This window comes from Anser brachyrhynchus (assembly GCF_964034855.1).
Source record: "Anser brachyrhynchus genome assembly, chromosome: 5".
NCBI lineage: Eukaryota > Metazoa > Chordata > Aves > Anseriformes > Anatidae > Anser > Anser brachyrhynchus.
Genome location: NC_137699.1, coordinates 49,839,005 through 49,864,795, shown reverse-complemented (window position 1 = coordinate 49,864,795; position 25,791 = coordinate 49,839,005). Strand labels below are relative to the sequence as shown.

General features: G+C 40.2%; 1 protein-coding gene across 4 annotated transcripts; it reads right to left on the bottom strand.

The window, feature by feature from the left end:
* Positions 1 to 7,054: 7,054 nt before the first annotated feature.
* Positions 7,055 to 25,791, bottom strand: GOLGA5 (golgin A5). Of its 4 annotated transcripts, none has more exons than XM_080594227.1 (13): positions 25,412 to 25,791; positions 24,292 to 24,878; positions 21,342 to 21,563; positions 20,093 to 20,312; positions 19,410 to 19,533; positions 18,407 to 18,610; positions 17,098 to 17,268; positions 16,316 to 16,444; positions 14,300 to 14,398; positions 13,028 to 13,253; positions 11,665 to 11,770; positions 10,281 to 10,344; positions 7,055 to 8,465 (listed from the first exon to the last, which is right to left on the bottom strand). In XM_080594227.1, exons 2-13 carry the CDS (start codon positions 24,854 to 24,856, stop codon positions 8,385 to 8,387), a joined length of 2,211 nt encoding a protein of 736 aa, XP_080450353.1. In that variant the 5' UTR covers positions 24,857 to 24,878; positions 25,412 to 25,791; the 3' UTR covers positions 7,055 to 8,384. The 4 variants fall into 4 exon arrangements, with proteins under 4 accessions (XP_080450353.1, XP_080450351.1, XP_080450354.1 ...); XM_080594225.1 differs by having other exon boundaries at positions 24,292 to 24,907; positions 25,412 to 25,551; XM_080594228.1 differs by having other exon boundaries at positions 24,298 to 24,907; positions 25,412 to 25,551.

The following is a 25,791-nucleotide window of genomic DNA, read 5'->3' as shown; positions in this document are numbered from 1 at the left end:
GCTGGGGGGCAAGAAGCTGCAGTAGTCCCAGCTGCCTGCTGTAGCTCTGGGAGCCCAGCCTGTGCCCAACGTCACAGGACTGTAACTCAGGCTCAGAGGATTTGGAGCGAGGGTTGGGAAAAGGGACCACGTCTGTAATTAAGGTGGTAGTTAAACCTTTGGAGCTTGATGATCTGGGATGAGTGCTGTGAGCAGCCAGAATGGTGATTTCCAAGCACTCTCAGGCCCTGCACTAAATAGCAATTTCAGCTGTTATTTAAACCTGTGCAGAAAATAAAAAATGTGCTGAGCAAGCCCAAAAAACACAAAATTTGGATCAACCCCCTTTTTTTCCAGCCTCCTGGCTGTTGCCGTTTCACAGGGCTTGCTGTGGTGATGCAGTCTGCTCAGGGCTGCCAGGCTCTGAGGGTCAGTGTTTGGGCCTGGGCCTTAGGAAGCAGAGCAAGAAGTTTCAGGTGGGACAGTCTCCTACCTCTTTCCCCTTACCCCTCTAAAACACGCATTATTTTCCTCATTGATAATTCATCACCCACCCAAAGAAGCTTTAATGCCAAAGCAACTATATTATTATTATTGACTATCTTATTAGTCACTATATTCAGAGAAACAGCCTGTGCTGAGGCACTGAACTATCAAGATCTAAGTGGAAAAATTTAACAAAACAGTAGCAGTTGGTAATGCAAGCACCTAAATTTCCTGTCTGTCTTGACAAAGCTGCAGATTGAGTCATGTTTCCTGACATGTTAATAAAAAGGTTCAGTGTGTGGGAAAGGGGGAACTGGTGGTGTTTGTTCCTGCGGAGGAAAAACAGAGAAGCACCTTGGAGTCCACAGAATTTTCCAAGCCTGTTCCTCTTTGCTTATTTAAGAGCTTTATTTTTTTTTAAATAAAGGAGAGTTTACAGAGATAGGAAGACAATAAAAGCCACTGCCATTTCCTTGCTTGCTAGCCTTGTATAAAGGTGACAGGCCGAACAAAATCATCCGTGTCCTTATAATATTCCTAGTTTGATTGCTTGCAAATAAAACAGTTTAATAAAGGCTCAGATATACAAATGCCACATGGCCATATTGACAGGAGTGAGGGAAAGAAGAACACTGTAATCATGTTAGCTCTATCCCTCAGATTAATTAGCTAGATAAAATGTGCATTTACCTCATTCTAGACAGAAAAATATCATTTACCTACCAGCAATTTAGGCAGGCATGCTACTGCTAAAAGCCAGACCTGGCTGATCCTAATTCGCTGGGAAAGATGAGCCCTGCAGCCCTGCGAGGGACGGGCTCCTCCTCCTCCTTCTCTTCCTCCCTCTCCACAACACCAGGTCAACTTGGACGTAAAACATGGCCAAAATCTCAAAATAATTAAACTTTTCCCACTCAGACTTTCCAAAGATGACTTGAGGTAGCTGAAGTGCTAAGCAAAGTGCAGCTTTCCTGTGGGACAGCCACACAGTGTGTGGAGGAGAGCATCGTTCAGAAGTACCTGGGGTTTGAACATCTCTGCACACGTGGGGGTGGGTGGCAGGTCCCCTCGGGAAGGCTGGGCTGATGTGCATGGCTAACTAATGGGTGTCCTGTTCCGGAACCAAGGAGAACTGAAACGTAACCTCCACAGGTAGATGAGGATATTGTAAACACATTTTTGCAACTATGCTTGGAAGAGTCCAAGGGAAAAAAACTACATGGAAACTGATAACTTCATATTGCTGCTGACCTGAACCCATTACTAATGAAAAATGAAGAAACCTCTGTGTCATCTCATCTCTAACATCCCTGGGCCTTAGTGTCATATAGGAGTAGGTCCTGGGAGTAAAGACAATGTAATATTTGTCAACAAAATGAGAGGAAGCAGGTGAGACTTAACGGCACATATTTCATCTGCTACTCCAGAAGCAAGAGAGAGCACTGGCTGCCTTCAAGTGGGAGGCAGGAGGTTCACCTCAGTGGAAACCAAGTCAAAGACACCTGATGGAAAATCCCATGGGTAGGGTCTGGTCCTGACCCTCCCAGAAACTCCCCGTGTCCCAGACAAGCTCATTTCAGCCCTCTCCCCACACATCTTTCAAGTGCAGGAGTGGGCACACCGTGGGTGGGTGGGTGCAGCCTCCGTCCCACCGCCTCCGTGGTGGCCGAGGTGGCCAAGCAGGGTCAGCCTCGTCGCTGGCGGTTTACAGCCTGTACTCACACATCCCCGGACAAAGCAGCAGCTGCCCGGCTTGCTTTTATTAAACCTGTTGCATAATTATCTCTGCGTGAACCCCTGGGAAACAGCAGATGCAGGAAGTTCAAACCAACGCTTTCAATAACCGTGGATTAATGATAAATAGTCATGTATAACTGATACAGGGGATCACACCGCTCCACGTTATGCCTATGGAAATGTCTGTTCTTGCTGCCAAGCAAGGCCCCCAGTCCTCAGGCAACCTTTATTTCCCTTCCCGGCCTTTGCAGGACTTTTGGCTGGTTAAAACGTGCCTGCAGACAGCCCTGAGCTGTGCCTGGCCCTGGGGGTGCTCAGCCCCGGACCCTCCCTCCCCCTGGGCACCGCTCCTGCATCCCACCGGTGGCAGTGGGAAGGGGTTTGGGGGCTGTACCAGCCATCTCCACATCTCCTGTGCATCTGATAGAGCTCTGAAAAAAGGGGAGGGTGGGGAGCAGATGGAAGAGCAATATTAATATCAGCACGCTGTCACCGGCTGTCTTTGCCACCTTTCTGAAATAAAGGCTGTGGAAGTTCCTGTGTGGAGAGCTCGCGGCCAGCTGAGCGTCTCATGAAGCTCAAAATGTGTCCTGTCAAGTTAACAGGGCCCAAAGGAGTTTCAGAAACAAGATGCAGACACCTTCCTTCAGGTGTACAAGTAGGCGTTTAGGAGACCCCACCTGGGAAAGTCTCGGTCTGCACATCCAATTGGCAGGAACCAAGATGCAATTCGAGCTAAGCTGGCTTTGCTGTACCGGGAGGCTTTGAGCATCAGAATGAACAGCTGAGAAAACACGAATTTCTGCTCTTGGTTTCATCTGTTACATCTGTGAGGAGACAAAAAATGTGCCGAGCTGTGGCAGCGGGAGGGCTCCTCCATGGGACGCTGTGGTGGAGGTGGCAGCTCCTGGGCAGGGAGCTCCGGGAGCACCCCCGGCTTTGGGCAGGGACAGGTGCTTCCCAGCCCTCCCCCAGCACAGTTTGTTTTCTAATTACAAATTAAACACTAATTGGGAATTGTTATGCTTTCTTGCCACTGAAGAGATCAACACAAATACTTTCAACAAGCTTCCTAATTTTCTTAATAGAACCTTTCAGGATTTAATTATGGCTTGAATTTTCATACAAATAATAATCTTTGTTCCAGGTTGCAGTGAGACACTAGTATTGAGGTGATAACTTCTTTATAAACTTTTGAGAAAACATGTCAATACCTGGAGAAGGTGCTCTCTTTGTTCATGTTCCTCTTCGGCAAGAGTGCCAGAACAGATTCCTTTTCTACATGAAAATAAAATAAAATAAAATAAAAACACAGCACCAAAATTCAATCTATCGCAGTCCTCCCTCCAAACCCCAGTCCTTCCTATATCACATCAGATATGTTGCTGCAGTTGATTAGTTACAGCTGAGGTAGCCATAGCAAAGGAGAACATCATCTTCTTGCCACAGCCCTTCCTCAAGCACAGCCGCTTGGCTGGGCAGGATGCCCGGAGCCCAGCCACTTGCTGCTTCAGAGTTCAGAATCCTGCTTCCTTGTGTCCTCCTGCACCTTCTCTTGAACACGTGTGGGCCCAAACTACAGTTTGCCTGATTTTATCTGAACCTACAAATAAAATTTAAAAAAGCTGCGTATGCCACATCTGTCTGAAAAGAGATATATTCCAGCATAAGTAAGAGGAAGAGTCAGTTTTAGATGAAAGCCCATCCAAGCTCCTGATTCCTTGATTAGAGGAGTCTAATTCACAGCACAACAAGGTCATTCCTTCTCTATTATCTTTTCTTTTCCCACAAGAAGTCTCTTACATGAGATTTGACCTGTCAGAATTCTAACCACATCATTAGCAGAGTTCATTAATCCTAAATCAGCAGCTTTTTTTTTTTTCCCCCCTCCAGTTTGAGAAACTGTCTTTGTGCTCCCGGCCCACGTTTTTTCCTCACTTTGCTTCACTCACACTTCGGAGCTATTGAACCGTCCCGGATTTCCCACGTTCCCTGAGCTGCCTGTAGCACTGGATGCATTCCCCACAGAGCCAGATTGCTTGCACTTTCTCCTTGACACAGAAGCATTGAATTCAAGCAATGCTGCCAGGAAGCAGCTTTAGGTAGGGAGAGCTCAGATCATTCTCACTGCTTGTGGAAGTCAATGGAAGGGTCTGATCCTGTCAGTAGCCCAGTACCAGGTCCCCATAAGATACAGAATAAATTCATGAGTACACATGGAAAGGAAATGACATTTAAGAGGATGAGCTATATGAGTGCATGCACATGGATGCTTGTTACCCTAATGCAGATAATTGTGTGAGCTACTGTTCATCTTGTGTAATTTCTGGTTTGGTAGCATCTGTCTGCCTGCTTCCAGTCAAGGATTTCTAAAATCAAGTCATAGGACAGGATGGCAAGGTACAGAGGGATAGCCACAAAATTTCTAATGAATTCTCAGTATTTGCAAACAGTTATTCATAAAAATTGCCTTACAGTTTTATGGCTAAATACCCAGCAGCATAGCAGAAATACTGATCAGCAAAGAAGGACAGAGGCAAAGAAAAGCAATATCCAAGGTAAAGTAGCATCCTTTATTACTGATCAGGAATAAGTAGGTTAATGACTGTACAAGTCTGATTCCTCCCTTGTTACCAGCAATGAAGCAGTAAAGTCCCTTCCTTTGTGCAGGGTCTTGGGTACACATGGCTGACCTGATAGAGCAGCTGAAGCCCAGAGGCTGAATATCAGCAAATCAAGAAGGCAAAGAAGTTCGTTGTTGTGCCAGGGCACGTGGGTGCTCACCCAAAGCTCTCTCTGCAGAAACTGAAGCCTGGTGAGAGCACGTGTCTAACTGAACGCGTACTGAGGTAGCTGGCCTCTGACAGAAACATGCCTCTTCTAGGCTGTAAAACATCAGGAAAAGCGCACTCTCATTCTTGCTACCTGTGCCACTCCTGCCTGTGGCCTGCCAGCTGCCCCCTGAGGCCACCGTGTCTTGCCCGGAGGGGGAAGCTTCCCCCTAGAAAGGCGAGAGTGATGCGCCATCTACCCCAAACCATAATATGCAAACAGCACAGATGGAAGGAGAAAATAAAAATAAAATAATAATAAAAGGTACTCTCTATCAGCCCTCTCTTCATCATTTTTTGTTTGGTTGGTTTTGATTCTTTCAAAATCGTCTTTCTTCTTGAAAGACGTACACGTGGTACCTGGACGAGTTTCAGTCAAGGAAGGAAGGAAGGAAGGAAGGAGGGACGGACAGACTTTTCTTCAGCCACACAATGGTCTATCGTGCTCTCAAGAAAGTGAGATGCTGCAGCTGGAAGAGATTCCCATTTTCTGTGAGTTCCTATGGCCATTTCTTTTCTGGTGCAAAGACAGGACCAGCATCTGTAAAATGCTTATTAAGAAATAAAATAAAATTTGCTATGCTAGTCTCTGAAGTCAGGGTAGGTTAGCTGCTCCGTAGCACGATAGCCCTAAATAACAGACTTGGTGCTAGGAACATCCTCCCGTCGGTTAAGACGCAGGCCAGCAGCAGCTCCTCGCTCGCCCCGAAGCCATCTGTCCCCTCGCCGGAGCTGCTGGCTGACGCTGTCCTTACAGCGCCTCTGGCCTGGAGCACACTTGGCTGCAGCAGGACAGCTGACATCAGGGAGCAGAGCTACTAATCCCAGGCAGGAAGTCCATCTTGCCCTTCGACTTCAAATCCGACGTTTATATCCAGATAGACTCCATTATGTGGCCTTGTGTGCTCTTGCACCTCATCATATGCAGTTTATTAACACGAATTGTGGGGGGAACGAACCCGCTATTTAAACAAAAGCATTAAGGAGTAGTTCTTTGTATTGCTTGTGTAACTCTGAAGTGTTTAACATGATCACAAAGGCTTTTCACACATTTCTGTGATTTAAAGAGAGCTTTGAAGGTGGTCACTTACACAAGTATAGCCTATAGTGGCACAGGAATGTTTCTTTCCTTACCCCATGTAATCCTCCCCACGGAACTTTGTCCGGCGAGGACTTCCAACTATAAGCTGCCAACTTTCAGATTTCTTACGAGGTGAAACCATACCCATTCACAGCGTGACAAAATTGCAACTTTTAAAAATCAAAATGTAACCAGGTACTCCCCTCAAAGAGCTGTGCCCCTTTCACAAATAGGAAAAACACAAATTTAAAAAAAAAAAAAAAAAGTAGATAGATAGCAATCATGTCAACTGAAGTGGCAAAAAAAAAAAAAAAGTGAATTTCTGGGACAAGGAATAAAAACCAGAATCATCTTAGCAACATATGCTTACGTGGGTCAAGAACACAAGGCTGATTCTACTCCAGTAGAGGGAGGGGAAAAAAAAAGTATCAGTGGATTAGAAGATCTCCAACAAAAAATAGAAAAAAATATATGCAAGAGAGAAGCAAGAATAGCTGTGCAGTTGGTGTAATGCCAGCACAGGTGAGGGGTTTATACCACCAAAAATGTTCTCCCCAAAATTGTCAAAGTATATTGGAGTACCCAAAATGCTAAGATTCAGTGGTTTGGATGTTTTAGAGAAAACAAAAAAAACCCCACCCAACCAACCAAAAAAAACACATATAGAGAAGGTTTTACAGATGCCCATACCTGACCTCCTTCAGGTGCTAAGATTCAGTTGTTTGGATGTTTTAGAGTAAACAAAACAAAACCCAACCAACTAATCAAAAATAAATAAATATAGGGAATAAGGTTTTACAGATGCCCATATCTGACCTCCTTCTACAGCAGTCAGCTCTCCGCAGGATTCAAGAATGGCTTGAGTATCAGAATTGAAAACAAAACTAACAACAGGAATTAGGAAAAGTGCATGAAGTAACACAGAGGGTACAGAAACAGCTTTTTGAAAATGCTCTTTTATTATTTAATTCATCAAAACATTTCAGTTTTCTCTACTAGATCTGAATCAGAGCAGCAATAGTCATTTTTCCACTGTAACATTTCCATAGGAGACAGTATGACAGACTTCGTGCACAGGACCAAAGCTTAGTGTGTTCAAGTCACATGAAGACTGAACTATATCCATTAGAGTAGGTGTGACAAATTGCTTTTAGTCATCTTTTCATTACTCAGCTTTGAGTACTACATAGGAAAAAAACTCTTAAGGAAAGAAAGTGACCTTGTATTATTGTGCTAGTGTATCAAGAATTCATAATTAAAAATGCCAGTCTAACAAGAGAACTATTACAGTAGATTTGGTTTGATTTTATGGGTTTTACTTAAGTCTTTGATGAGATGTATTTGATGAGATGTGTTTATTAGTACATTTGGTAAGTATTTAGACAGAATTATTTTTACATTATACAAAATCTGTCACAGAAATAGTTTTAATTAGGTACCTAAAGTTTTAGAAAATAAATATTTCAGTGATTATAAGGTCTGATTAAGACACATAGTAATGAGAGGTATATAAGAGAATGCAGTTAAAATACATAAATTTCAAGAGGAAAAGGAAACACCATTATTTCTGAAGGATTTGAACCTTCCTTCTTGAAACCTCCATTTCTCTCTCTCTCCAATAAAGCTCTAGTACCAGCATTTAAATAGGCAACCCCACTATTCAGCTGATAGGGAAGATACATCTATTGCACTGAAGTACAAAGCTAAGAAGAATGTATAATATTTTATTTTTCAGCTTATTTACAAAAAGATATTGCACCAATCCATTGTTATTTTTTCAGTTTAACAGTTTCCTTAAAGAAAAGACTACTATTTACAAAGTTAAAAACACAAGTGCAAAAGCAGACTGAAAGAAACCAGAAAGAAAGGTTTATTTAAATTGCTAAGTACAGTTTTTTACCTGACCATAGCCCATAACCAGCACTATCTAAAACAGTTCATTTATCTGTAACTTCAGCAATCCTTGCATTTCTCTGTAGGTGCAAACTTTATCTTTTACACTAACCATGAGAAGGTTTATGTAAAATGTAAAAGCTAAACTGAGCTTAACTTAATAGCTTTATTTCTTCAGGAAACTGATGCTTTTTTAGGTAAATTGGAAAAGTTACATAGTATTATACGTGTATTTAAGAAGTAGTGATAAGTCAGGCATGATCGTTTTCATTCTTCCTAAACACCATGAGAAAAAGTTTGCCAGTATTTTTGGACCGGTTATTCTAAATACACTGCCAGTCCAAATTACATAGCACAGCATATGGTCCTGTCTCGGTCTATCTGCCACTGGGACTGTCGTGATGCATTTCTGGGGTATAGGTAAGTAGAACAATCATTACCCACAGATGAAGCAATGCCTGGGAAAAGAGAAGAAAGCATTAACTTATCAGCACATACAATCATCATTTACAGCAACACTGTGAGCTAAAAGAAGCTATTTCTGTACAAATATTTTAAGTATTTTTCATACTATTTTTACTTGTAAAAAAATAATTCTTACTTGCACAATGAAATGCTGAGTCAGATTCCAAAGACACCATTCACACAAAGCTAAAGATTTTATACAAGCAGCAAAAATAAATCTATAGCAATCTAGGCAGCTTCTTTATGTCCTCTGCCTTCTCTTTCCATCCATGCCCCAGTAACTCCAGGTGTTCTCCACAGTACCCAGCCTAGCCCACAGAAACCACATCGTGTGATCAGCCTAGAGCGAGTGGTAAGCCACAGCTCCTGCACCAACTGACTGATACCAGACAGTGTAAAAACAGCTGAGTTCTCCTTTCCTTCCCCTTACTAAGGGCAGTGTTTTGAGGTATTCTTATGAACATCGTAGAAAAGTAAATTCTCATTCAAATTTTGTTGAAATTATACAGAATCATAGATTATCCTAAGTTAGAAGGGATCCACAAGGATCATCGAGTCCAACTCCTGGCTCCACCTAGGACCACCCAGAAATCAGACCATGCATCTGAGAGCAATGTCCAAATGTTTCTTGAAGCAATCATGGCACCAAGCTTGCCGCAGTTCTCTGGGGAACCTGTTCCAGTAACCAAATACAGTTGCTGGGGGTGTAACAAGGGAGATAACTGACAGTACCTAAGCCATATTTCCTTAAAAGAAAACAAATAAACAAAAACAAAACAAAACAAACAAAAAACAAGACCTACGCATTAAAATTACAATAGTCATAGCCAAGGTTCCAGCTGAAAAAGGGTAATTGTCATTGATTGCCCAACAGAGGGCTCCTGTGCAACCATTACTAAGTAGCTTCGGCAGTAAAATTCTTCAGTGTTTTAGCACAAGGCATTTTATTCACATATTGGGAAGCCTAAGTCATGAAGAAAGAGAGAAATCAGGAATTAAAGAGCCCTGTTCCTTACAGTACTTAATAGGCTGGAAGAAACCATCACAGGGGGAAAATTGTCATTTCCTTTATTTATGTGCCTCTGCTCTATTTCCTGAAACAGTGACAGTTGTTCCCAGAGACTCTGTTCAGAGAAATCATTGTGTGTTCTCAAGCAACGTAATTTCTTTCATTTCAAAGACCTGACTAATGAGTATTCTCAAGCAGGACAGATTGCACAAATACCTTACCACAGGTCACTTCAACTGACAGACATCTGCCCTCCAGTGGAAAAGGAAGGAATTTCATTTTTATCAATTGCAACTGACAATCTCACCTAATGTGGACAAACAACTTTCTACTACTTGGTGAATTCTAGTAAAAACAACTTTACTTGCTACTTTTTCAGCTACTAGAGAAGCATGATTATTAATTACTGAAAAAAAGTGGATGGGCAAATATTAAGAGCACCTACAACAGAAGTCAATTTCCTGATCTCAGTGTATACAGGTCACAATACTGTTTTGTATTTCAATTCTCACTCCATTTTTTACAGTCTTTTAAACGGTGGTCACATGAATGTCTTTAGAATTCTATTCCAAGAATTCACAGGAAAAACTGAAAACTGGCAAACAACATGACTCCAGGATGCTGTTTTGTAAGTACTACTTAAGAGTCTACTCAAAAAAAAAAAAACCAACATTGAGTTGTTAAAGTTAATTATACAGCCTTTTGCTTTTAAACATTAAAATTTCAATTTCAGATGTACTACGTGAATAGGCTATAGAAAACTTACACTACATTCTTACTTTGAAGAAAACTTACTCACCATATAGATGATTACAAAGACTCTTGCTATGGGATAGCGTCTTAGAAAGATTCCCAGTCGAATGCTATAGAAGTGTAAGGGAGAAAAAAGCATGTACAAGTTAGCACTGAGCAAAAAAAAATCCCGTTCCTCTCATTGTACTCACCACAAACTCAAATTACAGCCGATGTTATATACATGTCTTTGTTTCTGACTTGAATTTTACTTCTATTCAAGACATTCAATGGAGTGAAAGAATTCAGAATTCAGACCACTAAACGTACTTTTTTTTTTTTGTCATATGCTAGGCCCAGAATTTGTGAACAGAGCTAAGACTCAAGAAGTGATATAAGCATTTTAAACTCACAAATTTGTCAAATTTTGTTACTTGAGGAGCTTTCATGAATCTTTTTTTAAAAGACTGAAGCATCTAAAAACCTTGTTCTCATTTGTAAAATCTAACAGGTCACCATTCTTGTATTTTATTAGATGAAAAGGACACAGGTTTTCAAAGTTTACTGCTACAACACTACAAAGTATACTGTACTAGATGTGCACTGTTGCTCAATAATGTTGCTTTAAAAAAAAAAACACATGCAGATACTGAAGTGATTGTGATACTGCCAAATGAAACTGAGTATTAAAACATCTCAGATAATAGGCTCCAATCAAGGAAATCCCAATATTCTTCACAATGAAGTTAAAGTACCATGAAAGCGCAAAGGATTTCCTGTTAAGATATCTGAGGATTAAAAAGCACTACCTAATTTTGTTTTCTACTGGTATTTGACTGAAGTTTTGGGGCAGACCTTTGCTGTGAATACTGATGATTAATCTAACTGCTGAGAAAATGGATCAAATTAAGTCATTTGCTGGGTCCAGCATGATTTTTGTTTACTAGTTCTTTGAACAGTTATCTTTCTTTTACAGTAAACAGCTGTACCAGGTCAGAACCCAGAATCCTGCCTTCTGCTTTCATCAGGATGCCTAAACAGAAGAAACTGACAGTCCCCAAGCATATATAACACTCCCTCACTAATACTCATACGGTGTTTATCCCAGACACAATCAAAACCTCTGAAAGTGAAAAAGGTGGGAGTTGGTAAAGAAAAAGGTTATTTTTTTTGTATATAGTTTAATGATCCTCCTGTATCAAAACCTACAGGATACAAGAGCACTGTCTGAATAATTCACTATAGCTTGTAACATCCCAAGGATATTTATATCCTTGGAAAGCGCAAGTGAACTAGGTCAATATTTAGTAATTTATACTGTACTCAGTACATTAGCGTCATTATTTTTTACTTTTACTGTGATAAAAGCAATTCAAAACAGAAGCTGTGTCACAGAAAACTGCAAAAGGACTCCAGTAATTACAAGATGTATTCCTTTAGCACACTCTTACCTAAACTGATCTATACTACTGGCAGCTTTGCGAACTCTCCCATACATTCCTGCCATGTTAGTATCCATGTCACTGAAAAGGACAGGAACATTACGCATACGAGCACCTATTTGAAGGGAAGAAGGCAAAACATCTCATTAAACTAAAACCAGCTAAGTTATTGTCTAAGTAAAATAAATAGTTTACGACAAAGATATATAAAAATCAAAAACAGTGATTCATATGATTTGTTAGTGCCATTTTGATGGAGGCAAGGATGCGTGGCATGAGGGAAGGATTCCTGATAAACTTACAATCAAGTTAAGCATCTCTTCAATTCAGTACACTTAAAAATTTATTTTAGTTAATAAGATGGACAGCTTATCCCAGACACAATATTGATACCAAAAGCTTGGTATCTAACTCTATTAAGCAATAATAATTCTATTATTAGGTATATAAAATAACAGGTTTGATACTGTAAAGCTTTTTTTGCTTTTACTTCTCATACAGTAAAATTTTGACAGCATTTATGATACTAACTTGTATATTCCAAATATTTCTATTTTATTTATACTTTTACTAAGCATCAACTTTATTCAAAAAGGATTCTCAGATTAATTTTAATTGCATAAAGAAACTTACTGAAATTGCTTAAAAACAAACCAAAAGGAAATATACTTCAAATTTGCTAGTTCTCCTGACCTTCTTAAAGGTCTGTCTTTCACAAGCAAAGAAACAAAAGCCTAGATTGAATTTTAAGAGCTGTAAAATGACATTCATTGCTTTTAAAGTCACTTATCATATATATATATATATAAAAAATTTCAAACTGACTCTGAAAAGTAACATCTCAAAACCATGTATTGTCTGCTGAGGTTCTCCTATAGACAGGATGATTGCTACACAGTACAGATAAACCCACCAAAAGCAGAACACCCATATTTTAAGCTGCTTTTCAAGAACAGAAAGAAAGGAGGAAATTCTTATCAGCTCTCAAAAGTTCCGTGTTAATGCTCACCTCCCAACACCTTTCTGAAAGGGAACAATACTTCCTGCTTCTAAGATTCCGTTTAAACCCGCAAAGACAGATTTATTTGCACCTGTGACAGGATTTGTAAATAAGACGGTTCTAATAGTGTCACAGTACTGAGAATTAAATTGGCTTTATTAAGTTTACTTAGCAGCACTTACAGACAAAAAGGAGGTTTTAATTTAACTATTTTTGATACTGGCTGCTGCTAACAAGGTCTCTGCTATAAGCACCATTTTCGGATTATTTTTTTCCTTTATAAACTCAGACCTACAGGAAAAGACATTAGGAAATACAGAAGGCTGAACTGCAGAAAGGACAGAGTTTTAAATATTAGCATTCATTATTTACCTTCAGCACCATCAATTCCTGACATGTTAATGGAAGGTCCATTAGAACTACTGCCTTGGATAGCCTTCAGCTGTTGCTCAAGCCTTTCTAGTTGATAGACAAGTGAGTTTTTCTCTGTGCTCAGGCTCTCTAACATGGTCTGCTTCTGAATAAGTGTTTCCGTCAGCTGATGAAGTCGATTTTCTAGTTCAGTCTGACTACTACTACTTAGAGCCTTGTTTGTGAGCTAAAAAACAAAGCAAAGGAAAAAAAATCAGAACACGTTCAAAATCTGACAAATATGACATATTGCAAAACCCATTTATTCGCTCCCATTTTAGACCTGAGCCATCATATACCATTAAGATGTAGCTTCAATGATGAGACAATGGAATCAGCAGGAGCCAGAGGCAGTGAGATATCAAGAAATACAAGTGGAACATAATGTACCAGGGCAGGTAGCAGGTATTCTTGAAACCAACATTACCAGAAGAATCATCTGCCAAAAGGCTCACGAACTTTGTATCACACTACACAAGTTTCCAAATCTTCTGACACTAACTGTACAGCTGACCATAGCTGACCGTAGGTGATCAGCTTCTTTAAATATTGACTACTTTTTATTATGCTAAGATAATTTACACAAAATAAGGCTGATGCCTTCATGCTGTCGAAAGAGGCTGATGATGGTTGACACTATCAGAAGGTACCAAAAGGGATTAGACTGATTTAAGCAAAAGAGTTCCACAAACATACTGGCAGAAATTAGCAGGGACTTAAAACTCTAACATGTCTAACACAACTGCAGATGATGAAGGAGCACAAGGGAGTGAAGAAAGTGGCCAGGCTCACAGTCTGTCCTCATTATCACTGTCTGAGATTGAACAGTAGGGTAGACAGGTAACTAGTCTGAGGGACATCTTATGTTCCTATACCCAATTAAAAGGATCCCTGCAGAAATAGTGATGACCCAATCAAACACCAATGACTTTTTAGTTTTCAGAAAAAGAGTGTTGATCCAGCACCACCCCAACAGGTCTAGTTGGGTCACAGATGATTTTTTTTCCTCTGAAGACAAATGCACACGTAAGTATAAAATTACGTTATTTACTACTTTGTGGTTGCCTTCCTGTACTCCCTCCACTTAAAGCTCTACTCTGTATTGCAAACAAGTACACACTAACTCATTACTAGAAATTTTATGTCTTTTGTGCAGTTTAAGCAAATGAATAGGTTTCAACCCCGATTTCATAAGTAAAGGTAATAAAGTTATTTTCTATACAAACACAGTACCTGATTTCTGAGCTTCTGAATTTCTTCCTCTCTGTCTTTTATTCTGCTTTGCAAAGTGTTTTTTGTTCGATACAATTCCTCCTCAGTATAATGGAGTTCCTATGAAATGGATAACAAAGATTTTTTTCATACATGTGTACTTTGAGAGACATTCTCTTATCAAGGGTTTCACAGTAGAAAACAAGTAGGCAATATACTGCAATCAAATATAAAATTAAATTTAATATAATTTAAAAGTTTCTGTCTAGCACTGGGAAAAAAAAAGAGCTGAGTATGAAGGCAGAACTTAAAGACTATCAAATTCCTTTGTGAAGACTGACCTAACAAATACTAGTCCAGACTAGTTCACGAGATTTCACTGGGAACATGATTTATCTTCCTTACATTCTGTTTATTATATTGCTGTCTTTAAATGATACCATATAACTTAAAGAATTAGGATTCGCCAAATACTTTGGGCGAATCTGTATTCCTAAATCAAACCCATCAACTGAAGATATATATATATGTATATATATATATTTTTTTTTAAGTTAAAAAATCAAAATCTTGGCATATCTATCTATACCCGTGTATAACACAGATCTTCCTTAAAAGTTTAGGATAAATGAATGTAATACAGGGAAATGGGAAGGAACATTAGCAAGGGACAAGTTCCTGACCAGCAAAACTAACTGTAAGTTTTGTTTCTTTGAGGATTTAGTGGCTGTTTTAACTCCTAGTTAAAGACCTACCATACTTATCTTTTAATTTAAGACAGCCTTCGAATCACTGTACCACTTCAGCTATCAGCTGCTACAGAATACAGATAATCGTATATCTGATGGTTTGAAGGAAAAATATAAGAAATAACCTTTACTTATTTTCCATCTTCAGTCTCAGAAGCCTTACAGCAAGTTAAAGCAACTCCCAGATAGAACAGACCACAATTCTATTAAGTTATCAATGCACAATTACCTTAAAAGCACATGTACCTGTATGTCATCAAAAGGAATACTTCCTTTTCTGTAATAACTGATAATGCCTTTTTAAAAAAAAAAAAAAAAGTCTTCACCTCACTTTTTCTATACATAGTATTGACTTAAAATATACCCCTCAGAATGGCAGGAGTAACATAATACAAACTACCATCTGCTTTGATATAATAAACATCGGCTATGCATCAAGAGCAGACCTCGACTTCTGCCTTTTAATTAGTTCAAGCTGCTAGCATCTCATTAAAATGTAATTTCTGCAAGGACAGATAATCCTGTAAGATAAATTGTTCCTAGCAGATACAGTGTACTCTCCTGCTTTCCTCATTATTAATTCTCTTTACATGAGCTTTTTTTTTTTTGAAACAGAAATTTCAATAGGATGCAAAGCATTGGTCCGATTTCTACTGAATATTTAGTTTAAAATATGAGTTTGCCTTTTTCTGCCTCTTTCTTGCACAAAACTGCTTAAAAAGATGACAAGATCTGACAAAATTCACTAGTACCATTTTACCAGCTATTTGTCTCATACAGCAGTTTGAAAGTAATAAACTTTAGCTTCAGAACTGAGTAATGAGTAGATTAAAAAGACTGAATTTGGTATTACAACAACACTGTTTGAAGAGCTAAATCTTACGTAGAAATTGGGCACAGGAGGTCCTATCATAACCACTTTCAGTATTTAGATTTCTTGATATAAATAACAGTTTCATATCCTACTATACCCCCATTGTAGAATTGTTCCCCTGCTGAATAAAATTTAAGGTCACGATCACTTTTGTGCACTCCCCACGGTCATATTTATTCTTGATATGATGATTCTCATCACTGAGATCTCCAATTATCAGGAGTACTGTTTCTTACAGGTTGCACTGTGGCCTAGTGACACTCATTAAACATAAGGGGATTTCTTTGGAATACAGGAAGAAAAAATAATCTAAATACCATATAAGCTACTCTCTCATTAAGCTGAATGTTCTACCAATGACACCAAATGGGGCCTAAAATAAGACAGACCAATCAGCTTTCAAGAATTCCTTACCTGTTTTTTCCGTTCTAGTTCAGCTTCTGCCTCTTGCTTGGCCATTTTATGTGCTGCTATTTGCTCTTGTAGGTCTTGAAGCTGCTCCCTCACTGACTCAGCTTCACTCACCTGCTGAGTCTCCATATCCTGAAATGAACGGAATGTTCCCATTTCACTAACATTCAAACAATACTGCAATCTGTCATAGGTAACAGCAGAAAGTTTTATCTTCAGTATTCCTTCCAAGTACACCGAAGGTGACGGTGAATGAAATAAGTGACATTCACTCATTCTATACAGAATATTTTTATTATAATAGAAATAAGATATATGCATTTTGTAAACATGAGAAGCATCCAAGTGACTTTTTCCCTTCTACTGTCTAGCGGCTACAAGTGTGTAAAGTAGGCTGGCACATTGCTGCTGGGTTGAGCCAATTATGCCCCAGACAACTCAGATTACCTATATCCTTTTCTGCAAGGGCTACTAATCCTTGAAGCAACTGTAGTCTCTACAGAAGTCACCAGGCTTGTTTGGAAAGAAATGCTTACCTCAAAAGGAGCGCGTAATAGTGAGGAAAGAAAGAATGGTAGCTGTAATACTCCTCCCACCACCAGGAGTGAGAGAACATGGGAAGAAACTGGGTATCTATAGGTATTTGCCCCACATTGAGAAAAAGTTGGCTTGTTTTAATACTAGGTCAAGTAAACAAGTAAACATTAGAAGCAACAGCCCTAAAGTACACAAGAACAGTCCTTTGTACATGGTTAACTACACAGACGTGTAGTAATCATAGCTACCTGCAGCTCTGTTCTCATCTGCTGTATTTGTCCCATTAGCTTCTGTATTTCTTCTCTCTGAGTGTCACGCTCATGTCTCAGTTCCTCCAGTTCCACTGTGCTTGCAGTATGGCTATCCATACCTTCAATACCAGAGCCTTCTTTTAGGCTGTTTATCAACTTTTCTTTGGACTGAAATAATAAATCAATATATTATTGACGGCAATATTTAAAAGTGCTCAAAAACAACGTGTCAAAACAGCTTTGCTCTAAAACTCATAGGTAGATGTACAGCAAACAAACTGCTTTACCTGTTCTTTTAGTCAGGTTACTAATGACCCTACAGATTTTTAAATTGAAAATGCTTCTCTACTGATATTTTTTCTGATTTCCTGTGTGCCATTAGACTGGATTTACTGAAAGTCTGTGTTATCTAAAGGAGAGTGCCGTTTTTCTTTTTAGAAGTGCCTGGATTGTTAAACACGTCACAGACAAAAATTCTGGCTTTCCAGGTAACACAAGAAAGTAGACTGACATTACAGGCAAAGCTTCAGTCTATCCTTTCTCCTGCCAACAAAGCCAAGTAAGAACCAAAAACAATAACAACTCTTCTGGGAAACAAAATTAACCTTTTTATTCAGAATCAACCTAACGTTAGCTTGACACTGATTCCCGATCTCATGCTTCTTGTATTCTTCACGATGATTTAAATACAGTCCTCAGATATCAGACTAAATTCATTATTCTAAAATAAATTTAACATTTTGCTAACTTTCACAAACAAAACTCAAATTAGCCAAGTTTGGTTTTTCTAACTTTGATAAGTTAAGTAGTAATGCACAAAATATGTAATTTTGCCATTGTTTATATAGTGCAACCTTTGAGTATATATAAAAATATTTTCTTTGATTTACACATAAGCATCCATGGCATGCTATGCTTCAGCCTCAAGCAGAATAGAGCAATTTTCTTGACAAAAGAACACCGGGTGTGGAACAAATTGTAGGTTACATCTATGTATCTATCTGCCTATGATCAGGCTCTTGGATGAGGAATACATTGACAGCTGTTGCACAATAAGTGCAATGGTTCACTTGGATATTTCTTTAAGTTCAGAACCCAAACTTCCATTTTAATTATGAATCCCAATCTGTAAACTTAAATTTTAGAGATACAAAATGCAGATTGGTACCTGTCCTGTACAGGTATCATATACCCCAAAGTAAATTACAGATTACATGGAAAAAACACAGATTGAATTACTTGAGGCATAACACGTTAAAAAGTTAGGTGTACAAGTCAAATTGGATTTCTTTAAACAAATGCTTACTTGGAGTATGCGAGTCGCTTTTTGTTTGTAGTCTGCCAGCTCCTGTTTTGCAGATTCTAGGTGGTTTTTAGTTACTTTGACTTGCTGCTGAAGCTCATCAGCTCGCCTTTTTTCATCTAAAAACTTTCTTTCAGCTTCAGTTATCCCTTCTGCCAATTTCTGACGTTCTGCTTCCATTTTACTTAAACGCGCCGCAAACTCGTTCTATTAGCAATAAAGAAACAATACGTTGTGTTTAAACACAATCTCAGCTTTAACCTAGAAAGCAAGAAATAAAAGTTTAAAAGCAACTACACTTGAAACAACACCTCACATCGACTGCCTCCAACTTAGAGATGCATTAGTGCTATGTCAAAGAAATCATGCCAGCTTAAGGAAGTGGCAAATGAGAACAGTAAAATAAATTTCTTTCCCACATCAGAAGTGGGTCTTATGGTTTACATATACTTGGTAAACAAAAAGCAAGGTCTTCGTGAAAAAAATGTTATCAAATTTCAACTGCCATATTTTGATGTAGTTTAAAAAAAAGAACACCAATAAGGATTTTCATAGATGTTATTATGTATAATAAAGGCCAAGCTAAATGTGGAATGCCCAGTCTCTAGCAACATGAACTACCACATTTACCATAGCAGTGATCACTCAGCCTAATATTCTTAAGATTACATGCTAAAATTGTGGGAGACAGTGGGTGGGGACACAACCCACACATGGAAAATTAAATTGATTACAGATTTGGTTTTAAAATATGTTTTTACATCAAAGATAACATTAAAAAAAATCAGCATCAATTTTCAAAAACTTTTAATCATAAAGCTTTCAAAATAACATAGAAATTAAACTATCATCACAAGGATGCTTAGTGCAGTAGAAGACACATCCTTCCGAACGCTTAGTACCCTGAGCAGGAAATACAGTCAAGGGGAAAAGACAGTAGTAAGAACCTCACAGATTTGATCTCAAAAGGAGAGTCTGAAACTCTTCTTTAATCTTCCCATCTAACCTGCATTTGTTTGTAACTTTCTTGCTCTCGCTTCAGTGCAGAGTCTGCATCACGTAACCTGTCCTGAAGGGTTTGAAGGGCTTGATTTTGCAGACTGCTCCCTTCACTGTGGTCTTGTATTATCCTGAAAGCGATATACATATTAGGTGAGAAATAAGAAATCTACTACGACTTTAAGGTAGAAATATAACTACCTCGTTTTAAGACCAATCTTGAAAATTTACATGGTAAATTACTGAACACAGCTGGCTCCAGTTGTGAGGTGTGGAGTCAGTAACTCATGCAGTCCCTCCCTGACCTATATTCTGGAGCATCCAGGGGCAGACTCATATGCCAGTACTAACGTAAGTCAAAAAGTCTTTATATGTGTGGATATGCAATTGTATTTTTCAAGATAAACATTTCTTGAGATCTTTAGCTTCAGGCCTGTGACATAAGTGTGAATACATTACACAAAATGTGTTTCAGCGATGAGGTGGCAATTGCTCTTATTTAATATTCATTTACCCAGTTTCCACTGCCAGCTATGATGTAACGGGCTTAACGTAAACGTTCATATTTCAAAACTTGATGCAATCTGCCCACATTAGTTATTCATTTTTATTCTTAAAGAGACTAATCTACCTTGAATTTTGAAGCTTACTACTATTTGCAAAGTCATGAAGTCTGAAACTACGATGTACCGTGATTTTTCACTCTGCAGTGCTTCCAAAGCTTCCGTACGAGAACTTAAGAGCTGGTCAGCTTCTTGCAACCGTACTTTCAGCACAGCTAGCTGGGAATCCTTGGCACCAACAGCTTCTGTCAGATCATCAACTCGAGCTTGAAGTTCTCTAACCATCCTGTCACTCTTCGAATGATCAACATTCCACTTCTCTACTCTTTCCCGGGATTTGTTCAATTCTACAAAGTAAAACATTTTTTTGAAGTTTTTACAAATAGAGAATTCCAAGTGTAAGTGGCCAGGATGCACGTCAGTAACGCTGAAACTTTGCGAGCTACCAAGACATAACAAATGCCAGACTCTGGCTGTCAGACCCATAACCATTTGCACACGATCTCCAAACTGGCATCTTCATTCCGACAACATTACCTGCCTCATCCTTTACAATAACCTACTGCTGAATAGCTCTGTTTGTGTGAGCAAACCTTTGGAAACCTCTGCGTAAAGCATCTAGTTCAACTCAATATGACAGTAGGATCAACCTAAAATACGGTCAGCGGAAAAATACATCAGTGTTAAAATAACACCTGAATACTCACCTAGACTTTTGTGTTTAATCAAAGATTACATGTTAAGCTTCAATGGAGATAAAAGCTCTCTGGCTCATACAGTTACTTCAGAAAAAAAACAACAGTCCCTCTGTCATGTGCCTAACTGTAGCAGTTTGGCAAACATTTTATTACTTAAGTGCTTTTATATTCATTTGTTATATTTGCCACTTCATGTGGCTTTGAAAGAGCTCGTAAAATCATACAAAAATATTAAATCTGATATTTTAATGTCAATTTATAGGCATTAGAGATCATAGCTTACAGCCAGAAAGTAGTCAGGTTTCAAGCACTTAAAGGAATTTACCCATAACTATTTTGCCAGGAATTTTAAAAGGCGGGAAGAATATTTTAATAATGTTAACACCTGTTAACGTTGTTTTAAGAAGGTGTAAGTTTTGAAACTAACTCAACTACATCATTTTAGTCAATATTTGTGTTATTTTTGTAGTTGAACAAGACTTTTTGTTTCTCCCAGTTCATTATTCTGAAATCCAGGAATCATTTTGCTCGGTAAGTCATACATACTAATTTAACTAGGAAGACTTTATTATAGTTATAAAACACTAACACAGTAATCATTTTCAGCACTAACACAGCATTATTTCCTATACCAGCATTTTAACTATATCATATAGCTTAGTTTCTAAACTACAGTACCTTCTTGTGTTTCTTTGGACCTCTGAATTAATGATGCCATTTCTTGATTTAAAGATTGAACTTCATTCCGCAACAGCTGATTCTCCAGGCGAAGATTGGATAACTCGTGTGATTTGAAATCATCATTAGCTGTAAGGCTAGGATTAGCTACTGCACTTAGTGACGAATCCTTCACGCCATCCACTTGTGCCCCCAGACCAGAATCTGAACTGTCTGGAGTTTCTGTACAGGGATAAACAAGTTAGAACTGAATGTATTTGGAGATCACCTTGATACAAACAGTAATTTCATGTTATGCACCGGTGGTTAAATGCATTTAATCTAAAAAAAATAATAATCAAAATAGCTTATATTGAAATGGAACATGGCATTGCTTCTCCACATGGACTTGCACACAACAGGTAATGATACAGTATATAGGCATCATGCAGCAATTTTGCTAATCCAGCAAGACAAAAGTCATTAAATTTCTCCTCAGGATTCTAAGATATTAACACTTTTTCATGACTATGCTGCCCGGAGATGTCCTCAGAAGCTGAGAGAGTAACAGAAGATATTAAAAGTACTAAAAATTGCAGTAGTTGCTATGTATAAGTTCATCTGGTTTTCCATTAAGAGTTTGATTTTGCAGACATAGATTTTATTTTAAAAAATCTGTCCAGATGGCTATACTTTATCATTTTGGTGTCAAACCTAAATACGTAATTCAGCCACGCAGCTACACGTTTTAGTTGCTTTTATGTAAAAACGCATTTTAAGAATCACTTCAGTCAAAACATCATCTTACTGACAATTCTGCTTTTTAAAAGTACTTTTACCATGAGAAATAGTTGCAGTGACTCAAAGCAGAAGTGTAACCTTTCCTTTCTCTAATGGGAAAATGCACGGTAGATAATACTCTGTCAAACTGTTAAAAGCTTTCTGCCAACAGAAACTAATTCTCTCCATTATGGAAACCGCAATACAGATTCTTACTTTTTTTAATCTTAGAACCACAAGGGGAACAGTAAGGGAATTCCTGGCAGCTGTCTGAAGAATCCCCTGCCAGGACGGTGGAAGCTACAGCCCTTCCCCAGCACGCACAAACACACCCAGGGCACTGCTTCCAGCTGTCCGCACGCTGGAATCGAGACTGAAATTAGTACAGCCACTCTGACAGTCTTGATTTCAATGCGCAAACAGCTGGAAGCCTTGCACCAGTGTTAACATAAGACAGCACATCACACAAGGAGCAAACGAGCAGGTGATCCAAAACCACGACTTCTGAATTCAGTACGTCCCAGACAGGTAACATTAAAATCCACGGGGAAAGACTGCAACAAATTCAACACAAGACTGCAGTTTAGCTGCCACCGTGTTATTTATTTCACTCTGTGATTCCAGCCAACCTGCTCCTCCTTTCTGGCTACCACTGCAACAGGCCGCATCACCCGGTGCCCAGGGAGCCGGGACAGACTGCTAATGCTGAGCAACGTACCAGCAAGTAGCTGCAGTGAAGAGCAAAATTCGTTCCACGTTTTCTCAAATCTCTTTCCTATTTAAATGGTTCTAAGAAATGTTGTTTCCTTCCTTTCAATTCATTCACACAACTTCCAAATTATCAGACAATCTATCTGTATTCCTTCGTCTGGAAAGCTCAAGAGATTAATGAAGCTAATAAAGCAAGAAATTAGCCATTTATAGCACATACTGAATTGCATCCAGGGCAATGTACAAACTTTAGCATTAATTGCTTTTGTCTACAGCTAACGGACCATAATCTGTTTCAACAACTGTTAAACAGGCTATCTAAACGCAGTATCTATGCAGTTGCCTTTGAAGCTAGAGTTCTCCAACTCTGTTTATTAATTGCATGCTTCCTCACTTGGCAGCTCCAAGATGCAAAACTCCACTCAAAAATCCTCAGAAGAAACCTCAAGGGACCACACCAAGCAAAACAAGCATATTTCCTGAGCATCAATTATCAAGGTGGAGTATGCCATGCTGTCGTTTTACATATTTGACTTATAACTATTAAGCCTTACTAAAAAGTTACAGACCCAGAAATGCAACAGTCACATCTTTGGAAATGACCCCTTTTTACATCTTCCACTCTTCAGCACACTTGATACAGTTAGCCAAAAACTAGCACTTACAGTGCTTCACATGCTCAAAGCTGTGAAAAAAAGAATATTCTAACTATGTAATTAAGGAATACAATCCTTTGCTTCAATTTTATAGAAGAAACAGCAGCAAGGATATAGATTGGAGATAAAGAACATGAGTTCCTGACACTTTCCAGCTGCATTCTCCTTTGCAGAGACTTGAGAATAGCTCCAGGTTTTGACCATCTGGCCTGGAAGCTATTTCAGGCTCTGGATATAGACTGCAGTAACGAACTACTTCTGGCAAACCCAAAGGCCTCATCCATCTCACTCTCAAGCCTGTAGCTCTACAACAGCCTATCCACATCCAACTTCCTACTCTGCAGCCACGCAAGTTTCAGCTCACCCCTTCGTGGCAGAAGGGAGAAAACCTCACGTTACCCCAGGTGGGGCACTGGGCAACATCCAGCACCACCTACCAGCTGTGGTGAAAGTCACCGCCTCGCTTACACGGCATCACCAGGTCAGAGCCCCTGGGCGATGGAACAAACACAGCAGCACCAGAACCTACGCTTCTAAGTGGGGACGGACGGGAGCTGATGCAAGGTCAGCCCACAGCTCGGGGAGGTCGAGGTGAGCAGCAGCAGTGAGGTGTACTGAGAACACACAGGATTTACGTGTTACCTACAGAGCTTGCCAAATTCACGTGATAATCTCAGTGATGAAAATGTTACAGGCCCTGCTGAACTCCACACATTTGACACACTACTGCCGCTAAATGTTTCAAGTGTCAGCAAATCTGTTACCTAGCCTTACCCTACACATGTGGGATTTAAACATGTCTAGGTTCAGTATTATTAAACTACCATTGCCTTGGCTCCTGGTGGAATTATCTTCAGTAGTTTTTCCACTCTGTGTGCTAGTAGACACGGAACTAATGCTTGAAGTCCGAGAGTGATTTTGAGTAACAGGTGCCTTGCTCTTCTCTTTTTTAGAGTCCATCCGTCCATTAGGCTCTTTCTCAGAACTGTTGAGAAAATCAAATAGCAACTCATCATCAGGTTCAGACTTTTTTCTCCTCACAAAATGTGAGGAAGCTCTGGGTGTCGAAACGCTTTCTGCAGGAGAAGCAGCTTCCGAAGATGTCCTACGTGCTGGCTTCACATTTGCTGTTCCTGCTAGGATTGTAGCCTTTTGGTGTTTAATATTATCCGCTGCTGAGGAAATGTAGGCTGCTTTGGATGACGTCTGGTACTTCAGCTCTCCCGTATGCTGGCGCAGTTCAGAATACTCATTGGCAGAGTCCAAATTCTTGTGATCATAAACTGCACTGCTTGCCGTGTCCTTTTTGCTCAGAGCCGACGCAGCACCTTGATCGACCCTGTTGAGGAGATCCTCTGCCTTTCCAGCAAGATCGACCAGCCAGGACATGACTGATATCTGTCGATGACCTCTACAAAATTAAAATTTCGGGAACATGAGCTGCAAAAGACACAGAAAAATCAGACAGGTGTTGATAAAACAGGATGTTTGAGTTACCTGAAAAAATGCTGTGTTCGTGTGTTACGGCTGTAATTATGCTAATACTGCTAGCTTCATATTTTGGTGTTTTGATAACGAATGAACACAAATCAGTTTCTGAGCACAATGCACAAAACCTAGACTTTACCATCAGCCCACGTTCCTAGCACCAGCAGCTGCAAGGGAGCACCCAGCTTGTCAGCCAGTCTGAAGCAACACCCAACAAAGCCTGCTGTGACAGAACCCAAACCCGGGGGGAGGACAAGAAGCGGCCGGACGCTTACCACAGGCACAGACACACACAGACAAACCCCATTCCTTACGAGCCTGGCCTGCAGGTTTCGGTGTGAGGCCCAGAGGGAGGCACTCCCGCCCCCAGCCCGCGCGGCCCGCGGCACCAGACGCCCCTCGCTGCCCCTCGCGGCCCCTCGCGGCCCCTCGCGGCCCCCCCAGCCCCCGACCCACCGGCGCAGGCCGCGGCCCGGGCACCGCCGACCCCTTCCGGTAGACGTGGCCGCCTTCCGGGCCGCCCCTCCCCTCCCCGCGCATGCGCAGGAGGCGTCGACAAGCCCCGCCCACACGCGGGTCGAGGGGCGGGGCGAGAGTGCCCTTACCCCGCCCCCAGTAACGGCCCGCCCCCGCGGGGTGACGTCACCGGCCCTGAGGGAACGGTCCCCGCCCCCGGGGCAGCGCGGGCTGCCTGCGGTGCGGCGCTGAGGGGGCAGGGGGAGCCCCAGCCCCGCCGTGCTCCGCCTGGCGGGGTGGTGCTGCGGGCACGGCTCCTATCTCGTGTGCAGGCTCCCTTATCGCCTTGCAGGAATCTCTCCCACGCACATGTCCTGTAC